The sequence below is a fragment of the Hyperolius riggenbachi genome, chromosome 5 (genome assembly GCF_040937935.1).
Source record: "Hyperolius riggenbachi isolate aHypRig1 chromosome 5, aHypRig1.pri, whole genome shotgun sequence".
NCBI lineage: Eukaryota > Metazoa > Chordata > Amphibia > Anura > Hyperoliidae > Hyperolius > Hyperolius riggenbachi.
Genome location: NC_090650.1, coordinates 56522099 through 56535958, shown reverse-complemented (window position 1 = coordinate 56535958; position 13860 = coordinate 56522099). Strand labels below are relative to the sequence as shown.

Sequence of the window (13860 nt, the reverse complement as noted above, 5' to 3'; positions counted from 1 at the left end):
ACATTCAATCTACTTTGTAAATGTTTAAACATGAAAAAAATCATTGGATATCTTAAAAAAAGTAATTTTTAAGGAGCAAGAGGATACATACAATTGTTTAGCTCATCAGTTTATTTTCACCTCGGGTTCACCTTAAATGTGAAAGAGGAGTGCCTGCCACCAGGGCAGTGTCTTATTATTATTATTATTATGACATACCCTAAGGTGGCCTTGACATACATATCAAAACTTCATGTTTGAGAGCTTGCAATTCATTTTTCAATGCCTTATACTTCAATGGGATTGACTTGGAATTGACAAAACTTTAATGTGTAGGATAGTGTTGGTGTTTCAATTCCGGATCCTGTATTTGGAAAGTCGAATTATGCCGAACACAGCAATTCAGCACAGAAAGCTAGTGGACAGGATCACACGGTTGTGGTCCACATCGCCCTTCACATGACTCTGGTGTTTTCTCTTTTTGAGCATCGGAGTCATGTGAAGTGTAGAGTGAGTGACCTCCGCATGACCCTGTCCATTAGATTGGGTGGTGACGTGGGGTGTTCGGCATGATTCGGGTTTCCAAATGTATGATCCCAAATTCGAACACCAACACTAGTGCAGGAGGAGTCCCTGCCACCAAGGCAGCATCTTTTTTTTTTATTGTTTTTATTATGACATTCCCATAAGTGGCTTTGAAATATGTATGAAATTTGGTGACAACGCCATATTTGAGTGCTTGCAATTGACTTAGAAGGTTAATTTGTTCAATTGAAGAAACTCTGTAATAGGTTAGAAAACCTTATGGAAAGTTGGTATTCTGACAAAATCGGAATCCGGTAATTCTTATCCCTATAGCCTAACAAATACAGTAATTTTGTAATTTGTCTTAAACAGACTTTTACATTTCAGTCCACTTTTGCCACAATTTTTGGGACAACAATGGAAGTAAGTTACTGTGATTCCACTTATTTTTTTGTTATGTGATAACTAGCAAAACTGACACATCAGTCATCGGGAATCAACATTGTCATCAGGGCATCAGTGGTTCGCAACCACTGCTGGGCACCATTGGAAGTGTAATATAGTATCCAATCAATCCCAATCACCCTGCTGCTTGGATAGTGTAGTGGGGGTATAATGATGATATCATCAGGATATGTATTTATTATTATTATTGTGTATTTGTATAGTACTTCTTCCTCAGTGCTTTAGATGGTGTATAAAGTCAGCACACTAAAGGCCTGTACACATGCCAGATTAAAGTCGGTTAAGGTGGCCGATACTGACCACCTCTTATGATAATCCGGCATTTGTACAGCAGCCCCCAGCTGCCACCTTGCCAGCGATCTGCCAGGAGACTCAACTTGGCAGAGTGGCGGCTGATAGCTTTGTTCTAACTGCTCCCCCACCTGCCATATGATGTCACGTCTGCACCGCTTTGTTGGCCCTCTGCCCCCTGGATTGCTGCAGAACGCATTGTCAGCCTGTAGGCTAACTATGCATCTGTACAGCCTCGGCCCAGCAATGTTGCCCGAGGGATCGGGTCCCAATCCCCGCCAGGCTACATCAATCCAGAGTGTGTATAGTCCTGTCCCTTAGAGAAGCTCCTATTTGAATCTCTACCATAGACAGTCATTATCTCATGTTACTATTGTGGTTTCAGGCAAATTTCTTTTGGGGAGCCAATTAATCTACCTGCATGTTTTTGGGATGGGGGAGGAAACCGGCATACCCGGAAGAAAGTCACGCAACCATGGGGGGAACATACAAACTCCACACAGATTATATCCTGACCCAGATATGAACCCGGGGACCCTAGCACTGCAAGTAAAGAGCGATATCCATTTTTTTAAATGTTTTAAAGTAAACTTAATCAAAGAGCTGTGATTGGGTGTTTTCTAGTTCTTGACAATCGCTAAAATCTTGAGAATGCATATATCAATCCTGGAAGGGATTCTGTTGTTATGTAAGATAAATCTGGATATATACTTATATGTAATATGTATATAGGTATTACATAAAAACTGTAAGTGATTACTCAATAAACTACAGATCTGAGCTCAACATACAGTTGTTGTTTTTGTCTCTGCTAGTTGCACAGAAAGCTTACTAGTGGCTGTTTTTATTTATATGAAATACAACTGTCTTCTCATCAGGCATGTATTAATTTTTATTAAATGTCTCTAAAACAAATGGCATTTTCCAGATGCTGAACATACCCACGAAAGTCACATTCCAGACTCCCCCGGCCCCCCCTTCCCGATATTCATTTTAAAGATCTGAAATGGAATTTTTTATTCCTCCAAAGCATTTCAAATGGAGCTGAGTTATGGAACTGGAAAATTACTTATTGAAAAGCTAGAAGCCTGGGCCAAAAGTGGGAGGGGCCTGCGCTAATGCAGTATACTTCCCCGCCGTCAATGATTAATTAATTCTGCTCATAAACTTTACAAGTTATAAATCTGCCAGCCATGAATCCCGATGTAATGAAAATAACAGAAATTTTAAAAACTGGCAAAACATAATCGTAGGACTGGACATGTACTGTCAATTTTATGAGCGCGTGCAGAAGGGTTGTGCCGTGGTACTGGGCTTAAAAACATTGGTCCTGTACCCTATATAATGTATAGAAACTTTACAGTTCTTCTGAGATTAAGTATTTTTTTACTTTGAAATAATATAAAACCAACCACCAAGGTATTTTCAAAGCTTCAGGAATATTTGGCCAGAACATATTGGTTTTGCTAACAATGCAACATTGTTCTACTATGCTCATAACCAAAACTGTAGTCGGATTTGTGGAATAACAAATACAGTAAATCGTTCCCAGATTGCCCCATTGATTGACAATGCAATTACTTGTAATGCTAAGTTTTCAGTGAAAATATTATTGTGTGTGTATGGGTGTGCGTGGGTGTGTGTGTAGGGGGGGGGGGGGGGGGTTGCTATGTTAAGAGGGTGAAAAGTTTTCATTGCAATAGAGGTTATATTATATTTTTTAGGATGGAATATCTTTTTGCACCAGAGAGAGGAGGCTGCTGGGGTTGGAGGGCAAATAGAATTTTCTACAATAGAAGTTAACGCAGAATTACAGTCTGGCATAACATACAGTAAAAGCTAGTTTTCCTACTCTTTATTGCACATAGAGTTATCCTACTTGCTTTTGTTCACAAGTAACATCATTTATGTAAAAAAATCACAAGTTCCCCAAGCTCACAGAACAGCATTATTAGCTGCCTTGGCAGGTATAGTATTTCATCAAATTCATTCAGAAATCATGGTGAGCAGCTCTGTATAAACACAAAGTAGAAAAAAGGGGAGAGGGGGATGTGGGAGAAGAAAACCAAGAGCCAAGATACTGTAGTAAGTTTGGGACACAGGGATTAAGTTGATGTGAATAATTATACCTACATTTGTGTGCCAGGGCAGGGGCACAAAAGTAGGCTGGTGGGGTGAACACACCTGACCCCACACGGTTGAAAGTCGCTCTCTGCAGTTATGGACAAAACAACAAAGGGAAATACACTCCACACGAGGTGGTATGATTATGTATGTGGTTCAGATGTGCCAAAGTGAAATAAAATTATTAAAAACTGAGGAGGAAAAGATAAGCTTACCTCCTCTCAGGCAAAAAAACAAAAACAAAACCTCAATGGTATGGTTAAGAACTGTTATTTTATTGATCTAAATCAGTGGTCCTCAAACTAAGGCCCGCGGGCCGAATGTGGCCCCCTGAAGCTTTTTTACCGGCCCCTACTCACAAAATATATTAATAATAGAGGCGGTCAGCTACATCTTTAAATACTGGTGGTATGCATATAGAATAGCAGTACTGGCACCACCCATCCACATGGCAGCCAGAAAGCAGTAATTCGCTGGTTTTCAATCAAATTCCACATCAGGTGACACTGCTGTCCACTGCAGGTTGTCACCTGGGTATGCTTCACTGTCTGGTCCGCAAAGACTTCTACATCATTTTATGTATACTCCAGCCCCCCAGCAGTCTGAAGTATATTGACCCGGCCCTCGACCCAAAACGTTTGGGGACCCCTGATCTAAATATACAAAACTCTCATAAATTGCAACAAGTTTCTCAGGACAATTTGAGCATTTAAAGAAAGAAAAATCTCCTAGCGCCTCACATGATATCTTTTCACCTACATGGGCTACAGAAAACAGTGGCATAGCAAGCATAGTATACAGTCTGTCACTTTAGAAAGCCCATACGACTAGTGATTATCTTAAATAAACAACTGTTTTTTAAACACTGGACAAGCATCTGAAACTGAAGGATCCCCATCCATACAAGCTTTAAACTCCAGGTAATGGAGATTTGGGGTGTTTACAAAGGTTCTTGAGAAACTCCCCAAATAGTATATTACGATGGACAATGTACAGTTCAGTGACATTTTTCGTGAGCAGTATAGAAAGTTATGAAACAATTCTTCTATGCGTATCCTGTCATCCTCCATACAACAGTCATTATACAGAATTTACCAGAACAGGCCAGCATGTTCTTACCAGTCTCTTGATGCCCCCATACTGTCTCACAGTTCGCCTGGCTCGCCTGAATTTTGCAATGTTTGCAATGGTCTCTGCTGCCAGGCATTTCAAATCCTTGTCCTGGCAGTCAAGTATGTTCACCATTGTCTGCAGCCCTCCAAGGTCAGCAATAGTAGATCTGATCTGGGAATTGTGACTAATTTCCTTTAAAATTTTCAATGATCCAATCTAGTAGGAATAGAAATAAAAACCAGCTACAGTAATTAAACAATAAACACATTCAATATTATATAAATACTAACAGAAAAAAAGCTGCAAAAGTCATTATGCGGCCTGCATATAAGCCGTGAAATGGAAATGAAGGAGGTGGCTAGATAAACTTGCATTTATGTATAAAGTAGTTTTTCAAGTAGCTTGTTTCTGTGGGCAGTATCAACAGAATTACCTAAACTGCAGTATAGTAAAGCAACCACAAGATGTCAATGTCTGTACTAAGTTGCAACGATCTCTATGGTATTTTGATTTTCTGTAATCTTTGTCTGTTCAAAGCAAGCTGCATTATCTGTTGGTTGTGTATGATTTAATCTCTGCACGCTTATTTCATTAAAATGTTCTTGCTTGATATATTGGGTGTCTATCTGCATGTACAGACCACCTGTTTTGGGGTTTCCCCTTCTTTAGATGTGCATGTAAAATTGGATCACAGAAAACGTACGTACAATTAGGGCACCACTCCCATAATAGGTAGACCTACTCTTGGTCAGTTGACCAAAGTGACACCACAGTCCAGGTTACCCCCTAAGGGTAAAAAGTCTGTATCATACCGGGCACTACATATAACTGAAGACTACCCACTGTGGGTAGACATCCTATTATGGAAGTGGTGCACTATTGTACATAGGTTTGCTGTGTTCCAATATTGCATGTAGATCTGAAGAAGGAGGAAGCCCCGAAACATGTAGTGTATCTGAAGTTTAGCTAGCCCATGCAGTGCCTCCTTCATTTCTATTTCAGTGGATTATTGGGTGGACTGGGGGCGTACGTACAAAAAGGGCGCCTGGACAAAAAGGGCGCGGGGTGTAAACTCTAAATAATAATTAATCATTAATAGGGTTTATAAATATAGTGTGCTATATTTCGTTTACAAATAATGTTTAACAAAATTATAAATCATTAAATAATGTTTATGAAATCGGAAATTGTGAAAACGTTAATCTTCCCTGTTTCAAAAGTTAAACTTATAATTACGTTTATAAAAAAACCAATAATATATGTTTAATTGTTATAATTGCCCTGTTAGTGCCTAAACCTAAGACCCCCCCCTGTTGTTGCCTAAGTACCCCTCCCTGTACCTACCCCTAACCCCTAGACCCCCCTATTGGTGCCTAAACCTAGGACCCCCCTGTTGGTGCCTAAACCTAAGACCCCCCTGTTAATGCCTAAACCTAAAACCCCCCTGTTGGTGCCTAAACCTAAGACCCCCCTGTTAATGCCTAAACCTAAAACCCCCCTGTTGGTGCCTAAACCTAAGACCCCCCTGTTAATGCCTAAACCTAAAACCCCCCTGTTGGTGCCTAAACCTAAGACCCCCCTGTTAGTGCCTAAACCTAAGACCCCCCCCTGTTGTTGCCTAAGTACCCCTCCCTGTACCTACCCCTAACCCCTAGACCCCCCTATTGGTGCCTAAACCTAAGACCCCCCTGTTGGTGCCTAAACCTAAGACCCCCCTTTATTATGTGGATAATAATGTTTTACTAATTGTGGATTCAAAAAATATTTTGCAATTTACGTTACGTACTGATCGCTTTATTTTGTGAATAATAATGTTTTACAAACAGTAAGAGATAAAACTTTAAATAATATTTTGCAATTTACGTTACGTACTGATCGCTTTATTTTGTGAATAATAATGTTTTACAAACAGTAAGAGATAAAACTTTAAATAATGTTTTAATTATTTAAAGAAGATAAATATGTTTATTATTTTCATAAACGTTATTCGGCACGGGTGCATTTTATAAACGTAAATCACCACAAGTTCAGTTATAAATCATTAAACATCGCCGGGCGCCGTTTATAAACTTTATTTAGCTCCGGCGCCCTTTTTTCCTACTCGGCGCCCATTAAACGCTATTTATTATGGGAGTGAATGGCGGCGCCCTTTTTGTCCACTAGCGGCATGCGCCCTTTTTTCCCAGCTCCGGACTGGGGACCCACAGAATGATAGTGCACTTGCTGCCCAGGTATGTGAAGCCCGGTGTGATTGACTACTCCACTGCTTTCTATAATAGCTGGATATCAGCTATGGCCAGATTTGTCAAGATTCCTCGTAGGATAAGTGGCCCACATAACTTAGTTCTGTTCTTTAGGGGCTTCTGCAAGAACGGGAGAAAGAAATCCTTAATCCATTCTTGCAAAGCATCTTTGTCCATGTCAAGGACAAGTGGTAAATCTCCATATTCTGTGGACAGGAGAAGATGAGGGTAACAACTTCCACACATGCCGATGTGGGCGAACTATGGCGGAATTTGGACACCTCATAAGATGCCATCCAGATATTCTTACCAGTCTGAGAATTATACAGATTTAGCAAGAGCTTAAACTACAGTTAGTTACATAAACTATATTTACTACAAAAGAGTGAGGTAGCCACACTAATTTTTGGAATGGATGGCAGAGTACCAATGTGCATGTAAGACAGATCCATGCTTTGGTATGGGCTTGTTCATACAGTCCGTTCACACTGAATACGGGAATGTCCATTGCGATATCACAGAGGACATCCCAGACCTGTATGATAATTAGTGGGTAGCGGATGTGTTGCCATATCTGAGCATATGGCACATTTCCACTCCTTAGATAGTGTGAACACCTGCAGCAGATCACTGGAACATGTAGGGCTTGATTCACAATACCGTGCACATAGCACGGTCGCGCTATGCGTTTAGCGACTTATTAACGTGTGTAAAGTCTTGAGCTCGTGCGCTAACAAAGGTGTTTGCGTGTTAAAGCGACAGTTAACACGCAAAGACAGTTAGCACCTTTGTTAGCGAGTAAGCGCAACCTTTACTTGCGTAAACATGTGCGCACGTCACATTGCATGCTAAACGCATAGCGCGACCATGCTATGTGTTAGCACGGTATAGTGAATCAAGCTCATACAGTGCATGAGTTTGCTACCTGCTCCAGCTGGTCTGGTATATCGTGACCCTGCAGCTTAGCCAAAGTCATATTTCTTTTTCATACCTTACACTTGATCTCTTCGGTGTCCAGCAAGTTGATGAGCACTTCCAGTCCTCCAACATCTCTTATAGCCAGCTGGCATGTTTCTTGCGTAAGATTAAAATCTCTCATGGAGCACAGTGCAATAACAGTGGCAGTTTGGTTACCTCCCTAAAATGGCAAAAACATTTTTTTTAAAGTGCTTGGAAATACTGATTTGCAATCTATAGCAATAGCTTGTTTCATGAGTTATATAGCGTCTTCTCATCTCATATATACCCAACACTTTTTTTTAGAACCCCCAAAAAACAAAAAGTACTAAAAATAAGCTGAAGAGGATGAGATCAAAGTCAGGTGACCTAGAAACTACTGATTTTGAGTCACATTTCACACATACAAAGTTGTTTCCACAGACAAAACATACAGTACTGTTTTGTTATTAAATATTTTTGTTGTTACATGCTACCGTATTGTATAAACTGTTGTAAGTGATATAATACAAATCACATTAAAGAAAGTGCATTAACTAATAACATTGTTACTACTATATGCCTAAATCCAGAGGTGTCCAAAAGAAAAAGTAACAAGATGAATAAACTTACAAACAAATTCAACTTACAAACAACCTCCCGGAACTGAACCTTTGTGTAAGCAGGGGACTGTCTGTACTATAAATAAACCAATACAACAATCAATTAGCTCAGTTGGATAGCGTACTGATAAAACTGTTGCCTTTAATGTAGGATTTGAGCCTTTGACCAGGGTTCGAATCCCAGCTCAAGCCAGTACATAAAACTGGCTTCTTTTGGGCAACACTTCCTACTGATCCTGCGTGCTTTAAAGTGAACCTCCAGACTAAAAATCTACTCAGCAGCACTGAAAAGGCTTGGTGTTTCTTTAACAGTTTCACAGGATCAGAACTTTGATTTTCTTATGTAAGCCTCATTTGTAGCTGCACAGAAGCTAAACTCCGCCCATCAAAGGAAACTGCCCGGGCATTTTTCCCCTGATGCTGTGCAAAGCATGATGGGATTTCCTATGTTGTTGTTCTCGTTGCCTAGCAACTGGGAGGGGTGATCAGGACACAGGACAGTTGGAACTGTGTCTCATGCTCCCTGTCACCTCCTTTCAACCAAAAACATGGCTGCCCTCATGAAATCAAACATTTGCCTGTTCTTTTAAAACAGGGTGGGTAAGAGATTATATTACCGATCTATTTTAATTAACATAACTAATGTAACTTAATGACAGCATGTTTGTTTAGGCTGAAGTTCCTCTTTAAGTGGATGCAGCCCTGAAGAGATTTGAGTTCACCAGGAGACAAGCACAATATAAAAGTTATTTGTCTTCTCAATTATTCAATCCGAAATCAAATGGCCTGATGAAGGTCTACATAAAATGGCTTATCATGTAATTCTCTCATAAATGGTCGACAATTGTCTTTCAATCTCATTTAAAAATGCACAACCTAAAAAAAAGGCGATATTGGTGCTGATGTATACAACTTGTGTGATTTCTCACCTTATGTATTTCTCACCTCATTTATATGACTTATCAGTGAACAGGAAGCATGAATTTACACTAAAGACAAAGGGGTACTGAGCTTTTGGGGGATCTCAACTACTTACAAGGGGCCTGCCTCCAGATCACATGTTGCTGCGACCACACTTGTTATGGAAAGTGTGTGTGTATGGGGGGAGGGTGTGTGCAGGTTGTTGGGAGGGGATCACGATGGCCACACTTGAAATATGAAATATGGCAAAAAAACTTTCAAAGTGGTCACCAACTGGAGACAGGTAAAGGATTTTGAACGTTGGCGTATCAAAATTCAGCTGAGAGACCCAATGATTCATAGCTACGCTCCTACTTATTAGCTATTGAAAACTATTACATGAATAAGGTGAGAAAATGATAAAGAGAGAGATCGTATGAAAAATCTGGCTTCATCAATGCTTTTATGGTATTTTTATGTATAACTAGGCATAACCAAAAGATAGTATCTGCAAAACAAATGTTTTACCACTGCTAATTATATTTATTATTATTATTAATATCCTGGTACAATACGGTAAATGAGAGCATTTTTCTTTTTAGACTTTTCCTTTAACGCCAGCTGCTTTTCACCTTCAGCAGTTGGTCCAGAACACACTCTCAAGTTAATACAGACTCTCTTGACCCTGAACATTACTAGTAACGTCCAATTCCTTAACAGCTTGCATTACTTCTGAAATGCTGGTCCGCTTCCTGATGCTAAAAAAGAACCGGCAAGAAAGCAAAAATGCCAAACCTACCATTCAGTCCAGGCAGCTGATCCTCAAGCCTAAACTCTAGCTGACCTCAGGCAGTTACAGAAAACAGAAAATAGCTCTGTGTGGTACGTCCTCTGACCCCGACCAATCAGACAGGCTGTTTGCTCCAGTCTGTAAGCGCTCCAGAAGTTAAATGCCTCTAAATGAACACTTTTATTTTTGACCCAGAAAATTGCAACACGGGGAGTTGAGCTGCTAAAACAATCTACTGTAATGAAAAGCAATTACTATTGGAACTAAAATACAGTAAGACAGATAGCACATTTCCATGGATTTTCATAAATACCACACAAAAAAAATCTCGATTGAGTGGCAGGCCATTGCTTCCTCCAGAAACTCCACAGGACCAAGCCTAAGGGGATGATTTTGCAATGGTTCACAGGCTGTTACTTTGCTGCAAACACAATGAAATTGAATTTCAAGAATCCTATTAAAAATGAAAACAAAAATCTTAACTTGGATAAACAGTTGCCAAACGTTTTGCAACTCTAGTCGTCTAATAAATGTGCTTATTTCTAAGAAATAATCCAGTTTAAAGGTCATTTTCAGAATTTGTTAAAACTCCCCCCATCCACATACTCACCACCAAGAGTTTACATATAACTCCACCATCTAGCAGGACAGAAATGTAGCACGATGAGCAACTTTAACACCAACCAGCGCTACCCTAACTCCTCCCACTCCTACAACCCGCAATGCCACATGCTAGGAGCCGCCATGTTGCGCCCCTCTCCACCAGCCAACACAGGTGCAACATCCCTGCCTTGCATACACATTACAATCAAGCAAGGGGCTGAGTGTTTTATGGTTGTGATCCACCTCAAAGGGATGGTTAATAATTGTAGTCATTTATCAAGCCAATTACTGTATATGTACCTTTGCTTCAAGGGTATATTTTATTATGCTATTGAATGTCCTTGAGCATTTTCAATATTGTCTTGAATTGAATTTGGCTTCTGTATGTCATATATACTGTAGCCTACTGCTGAGCATTTAGTGTCGTATTCACCCCAGTTCACTGTTTTAATAATCATCTTTGAGTGTGTGGGGTGTCAATATCATGACATTATATATTATGATGCTGCTATCCAATGCTGAAGGCTGAGAGCTGAAATCCGGATCGGAATTTTTATTATATGCAAATAAACCAAGCAGTTGTCAGTAAGTACATAGTACGCGTGCAGTTTGTCAACTATAGGCGCAGTCTGCATTATTGCGGTGTCCCTTCTCTGCCACTATATCCAGGAAACTCGCCGACAGAGCACGAGATAATATTGCATGCGGTTTGCAGCCACTGACACCAGAGAGCCTTGCCACACAGTCAGAGCGGGAATGGACCATCACTTAGGAGGTGACATTCTAACGTTGTACACTGGATGCAGGTACTGTCATTTACATTTTCACCACAATGGTGGATTTTTCCTGGTTGAGTGGGATTTGTGGAATTGAATATTTTAAAGCGCCGGGTTCTCCAGTTTGTTACTATTGACTTCCACAATAGGGCTTGAGGACTGGCCCTGAGTTTTAACCCAGGCTGCTTCTTTGCCCATTCGTGCGCCACTGCTCTGTTTTTTATAATCATGACATTATATACACAACTTTCCCTCAAAATGTTATGTTCATTCTGTCATGAACTTACCTACCCAATGGTCCAGCAAAAATTCCGGCTCCTCCGAGAGCCAGCTCAATTAGCTGTTTCCTCTTCAGGCTGCCATGGTTGAAAATCATGCTTAGAGTCTGTCTGCATGCATGGGTCCACGTCCCTTTAGATGGAAGCCTATAGCCACGCATGTGTCTTATTTCCTCTGCTGTTAACTGCCGGAGGAGAGTTGTTAAATTGAAATGCCCAACAGGTGGCCAAAAGGCAATGGAGCAGCCATTGGGACTTGTAGTCTTGCAAGATTAATCATTGCCCCTATAAAGTCCTGCCTCATCCAGTACATCCTTGTCCATGATAGCATTTATTTGCTGCGTGCCTAACCTGATAGGGTGCGATTTCAGACTGCTCTTGTGTGACAACCTTGCTTGTACCTTTGACCATATTTTTGCATCACTGCCTGTATTGACCTCTGCTTGTTCTGACTACGCTCTCGTGTCATCCCTGGTTTATCTGCTTAGCTGCCCTCTGGCTAGTAACTGACTTTGAGCTTGTCTATCCCTTGGAGTATTAGTCATGTGACCTCCAGTGCACGACCTTGGCCTCATTCCTGGACCTTTTCCTCTGGTTTTTGGTGTTGCATTGGTTTCCCTGGCCTCAGATCCTATACGCTGCACAAATCAACTCCCTAAACTAAAATTTAAATACCCACTCTTAGGGTGTATATACACAGGTCATGTTGATTGGTCAATGTAGCATGAGGGCTCTCATAGAACATAAAAAAGTAAATTTGGCCAATTATTGGTCAATCAAAATTGGATATGTATTCCAGGCTTTGTGTACATAAAAGTAGATTTGAAAATAGTCCCTGTGTGTAATATTTTTTACTTTTAATGTAGAGATCTACTGTACATTTGCCAACTGGCAAACAGGGCCGGTTCTCTTGTGAAGCAAGGTGAAACATTTGCATCAGGCGAAGAGATTACAGGGACAGCCTTTTTGTACTGTATTTACACTAACAGCATGCAGTCAGAGGAGGAGGAGAAGAAAGATGCACAGACTCACAACCAACCAGTGTGCTACTGTGTTGGGCTGCAGCATATCATGTGAGAACATTAAATGAAGCAGAGCAAATTGTTGGGTGCTGTGCGATCACTACAAATGGGGGGGGGGGGGGCACATCCTCACAAATTTGCCTCAGGCACAAAGAAGTCTAGAACCGGCCCTGCTGGCAAATGTAATAATTGCCTGCCAGGAGAGGATCTCTGCCTGGTCTCTTCACTCTGCTCCCCTCCTCTGCTAAAGTGACTCAACTGTTGCCACGCAATGAGTCTATTCAGCAGAAGAGGAAGAGGGAGCAGAGTGAAGAGACTAGGCAGAGAGCTTATCCTGGCTGGCAATGGTTACATTTGCGGATTAGCAGAACAGTACCCAGGCAGACAATTATCCTAAGTCAATCTGGACACCTGTGTGAGTGGTCCAGGCCCACCTGCACTCCCCTCCAGGTATCACATATTGGCCTTGGGGCCCCGGCCAGTGAGAGAGGTCCGGGGCCCCTGGTCATCGTGCGAACCAATCGTGTGTTTTTCAATCTGGACACCTGTCAGGAAATTCAGAAGTTGATTTAATAATAACAGGTTCAGGGTTGCATCATGTGCATTACTATCTCTATACTGATTTACCCTTAAACTAAGCTCTCTTCATACTCAGCTGAATGTCTTGCTATGGTAACCTATGGTAATCCAACCAAAGGACTAGGGAACACTTGCTAAGGTTCGGGATGCACCCACAGTCAAGAAATTAAATTTTCATCCAAATCTGGAGTTCTTTCCTGGGACTTAGTAGACATCATGATCACACTTTTTGCTGGTTTTATACCTGGGCAGATGCGTTGCGGTGCTTTTCTCTGCCTTCATCGCATTGCAACACTTAAAAACTAGATTCATATGACCCTGTGGCAGAGTGCACCAACAGGGTCATATGTATAGCACGCCCTTCGCCCCACGTCACCGCCCCTCGCCCAGTAACATACTCCCTGCTGGACAGGAAGTACATCATTGGGCTTTCCAGCTTCCTGTCGTATTTGCGTCGTTCTGCACATGGGCGCTGCATCTCCACCCAAAAAAATTATAGTTTTGCCATGGCCATTGACCTCCATGCATTCTGCCACCACATTGCAGCGGACGTTGCAAAGTAATGAACTGTTGACTTTGCTGCGGGTCGGAAACGTCCGGCGCAATGCTATGG

At 41.2% G+C, this 13860-nt stretch overlaps 1 protein-coding gene across 2 annotated transcripts in view; it reads right to left on the bottom strand.

Annotated features, from left to right (window-relative positions):
• The window catches only part of ODAD2 (outer dynein arm docking complex subunit 2), a 226279-nt gene that overhangs the window by 128932 nt on the left and 83487 nt on the right, over positions 1-13860 (bottom strand). For both annotated transcript variants that reach the window (XM_068235726.1, XM_068235727.1), the window contains exons 11-12: positions 7732-7878; positions 4504-4713 (exon numbers count right to left, since the gene is read on the bottom strand). In XM_068235726.1, coding sequence (XP_068091827.1) covers positions 4504-4713; positions 7732-7878 — 357 coding nt within the window. The remainder of the gene's footprint in view (positions 1-4503; positions 4714-7731; positions 7879-13860) is intronic.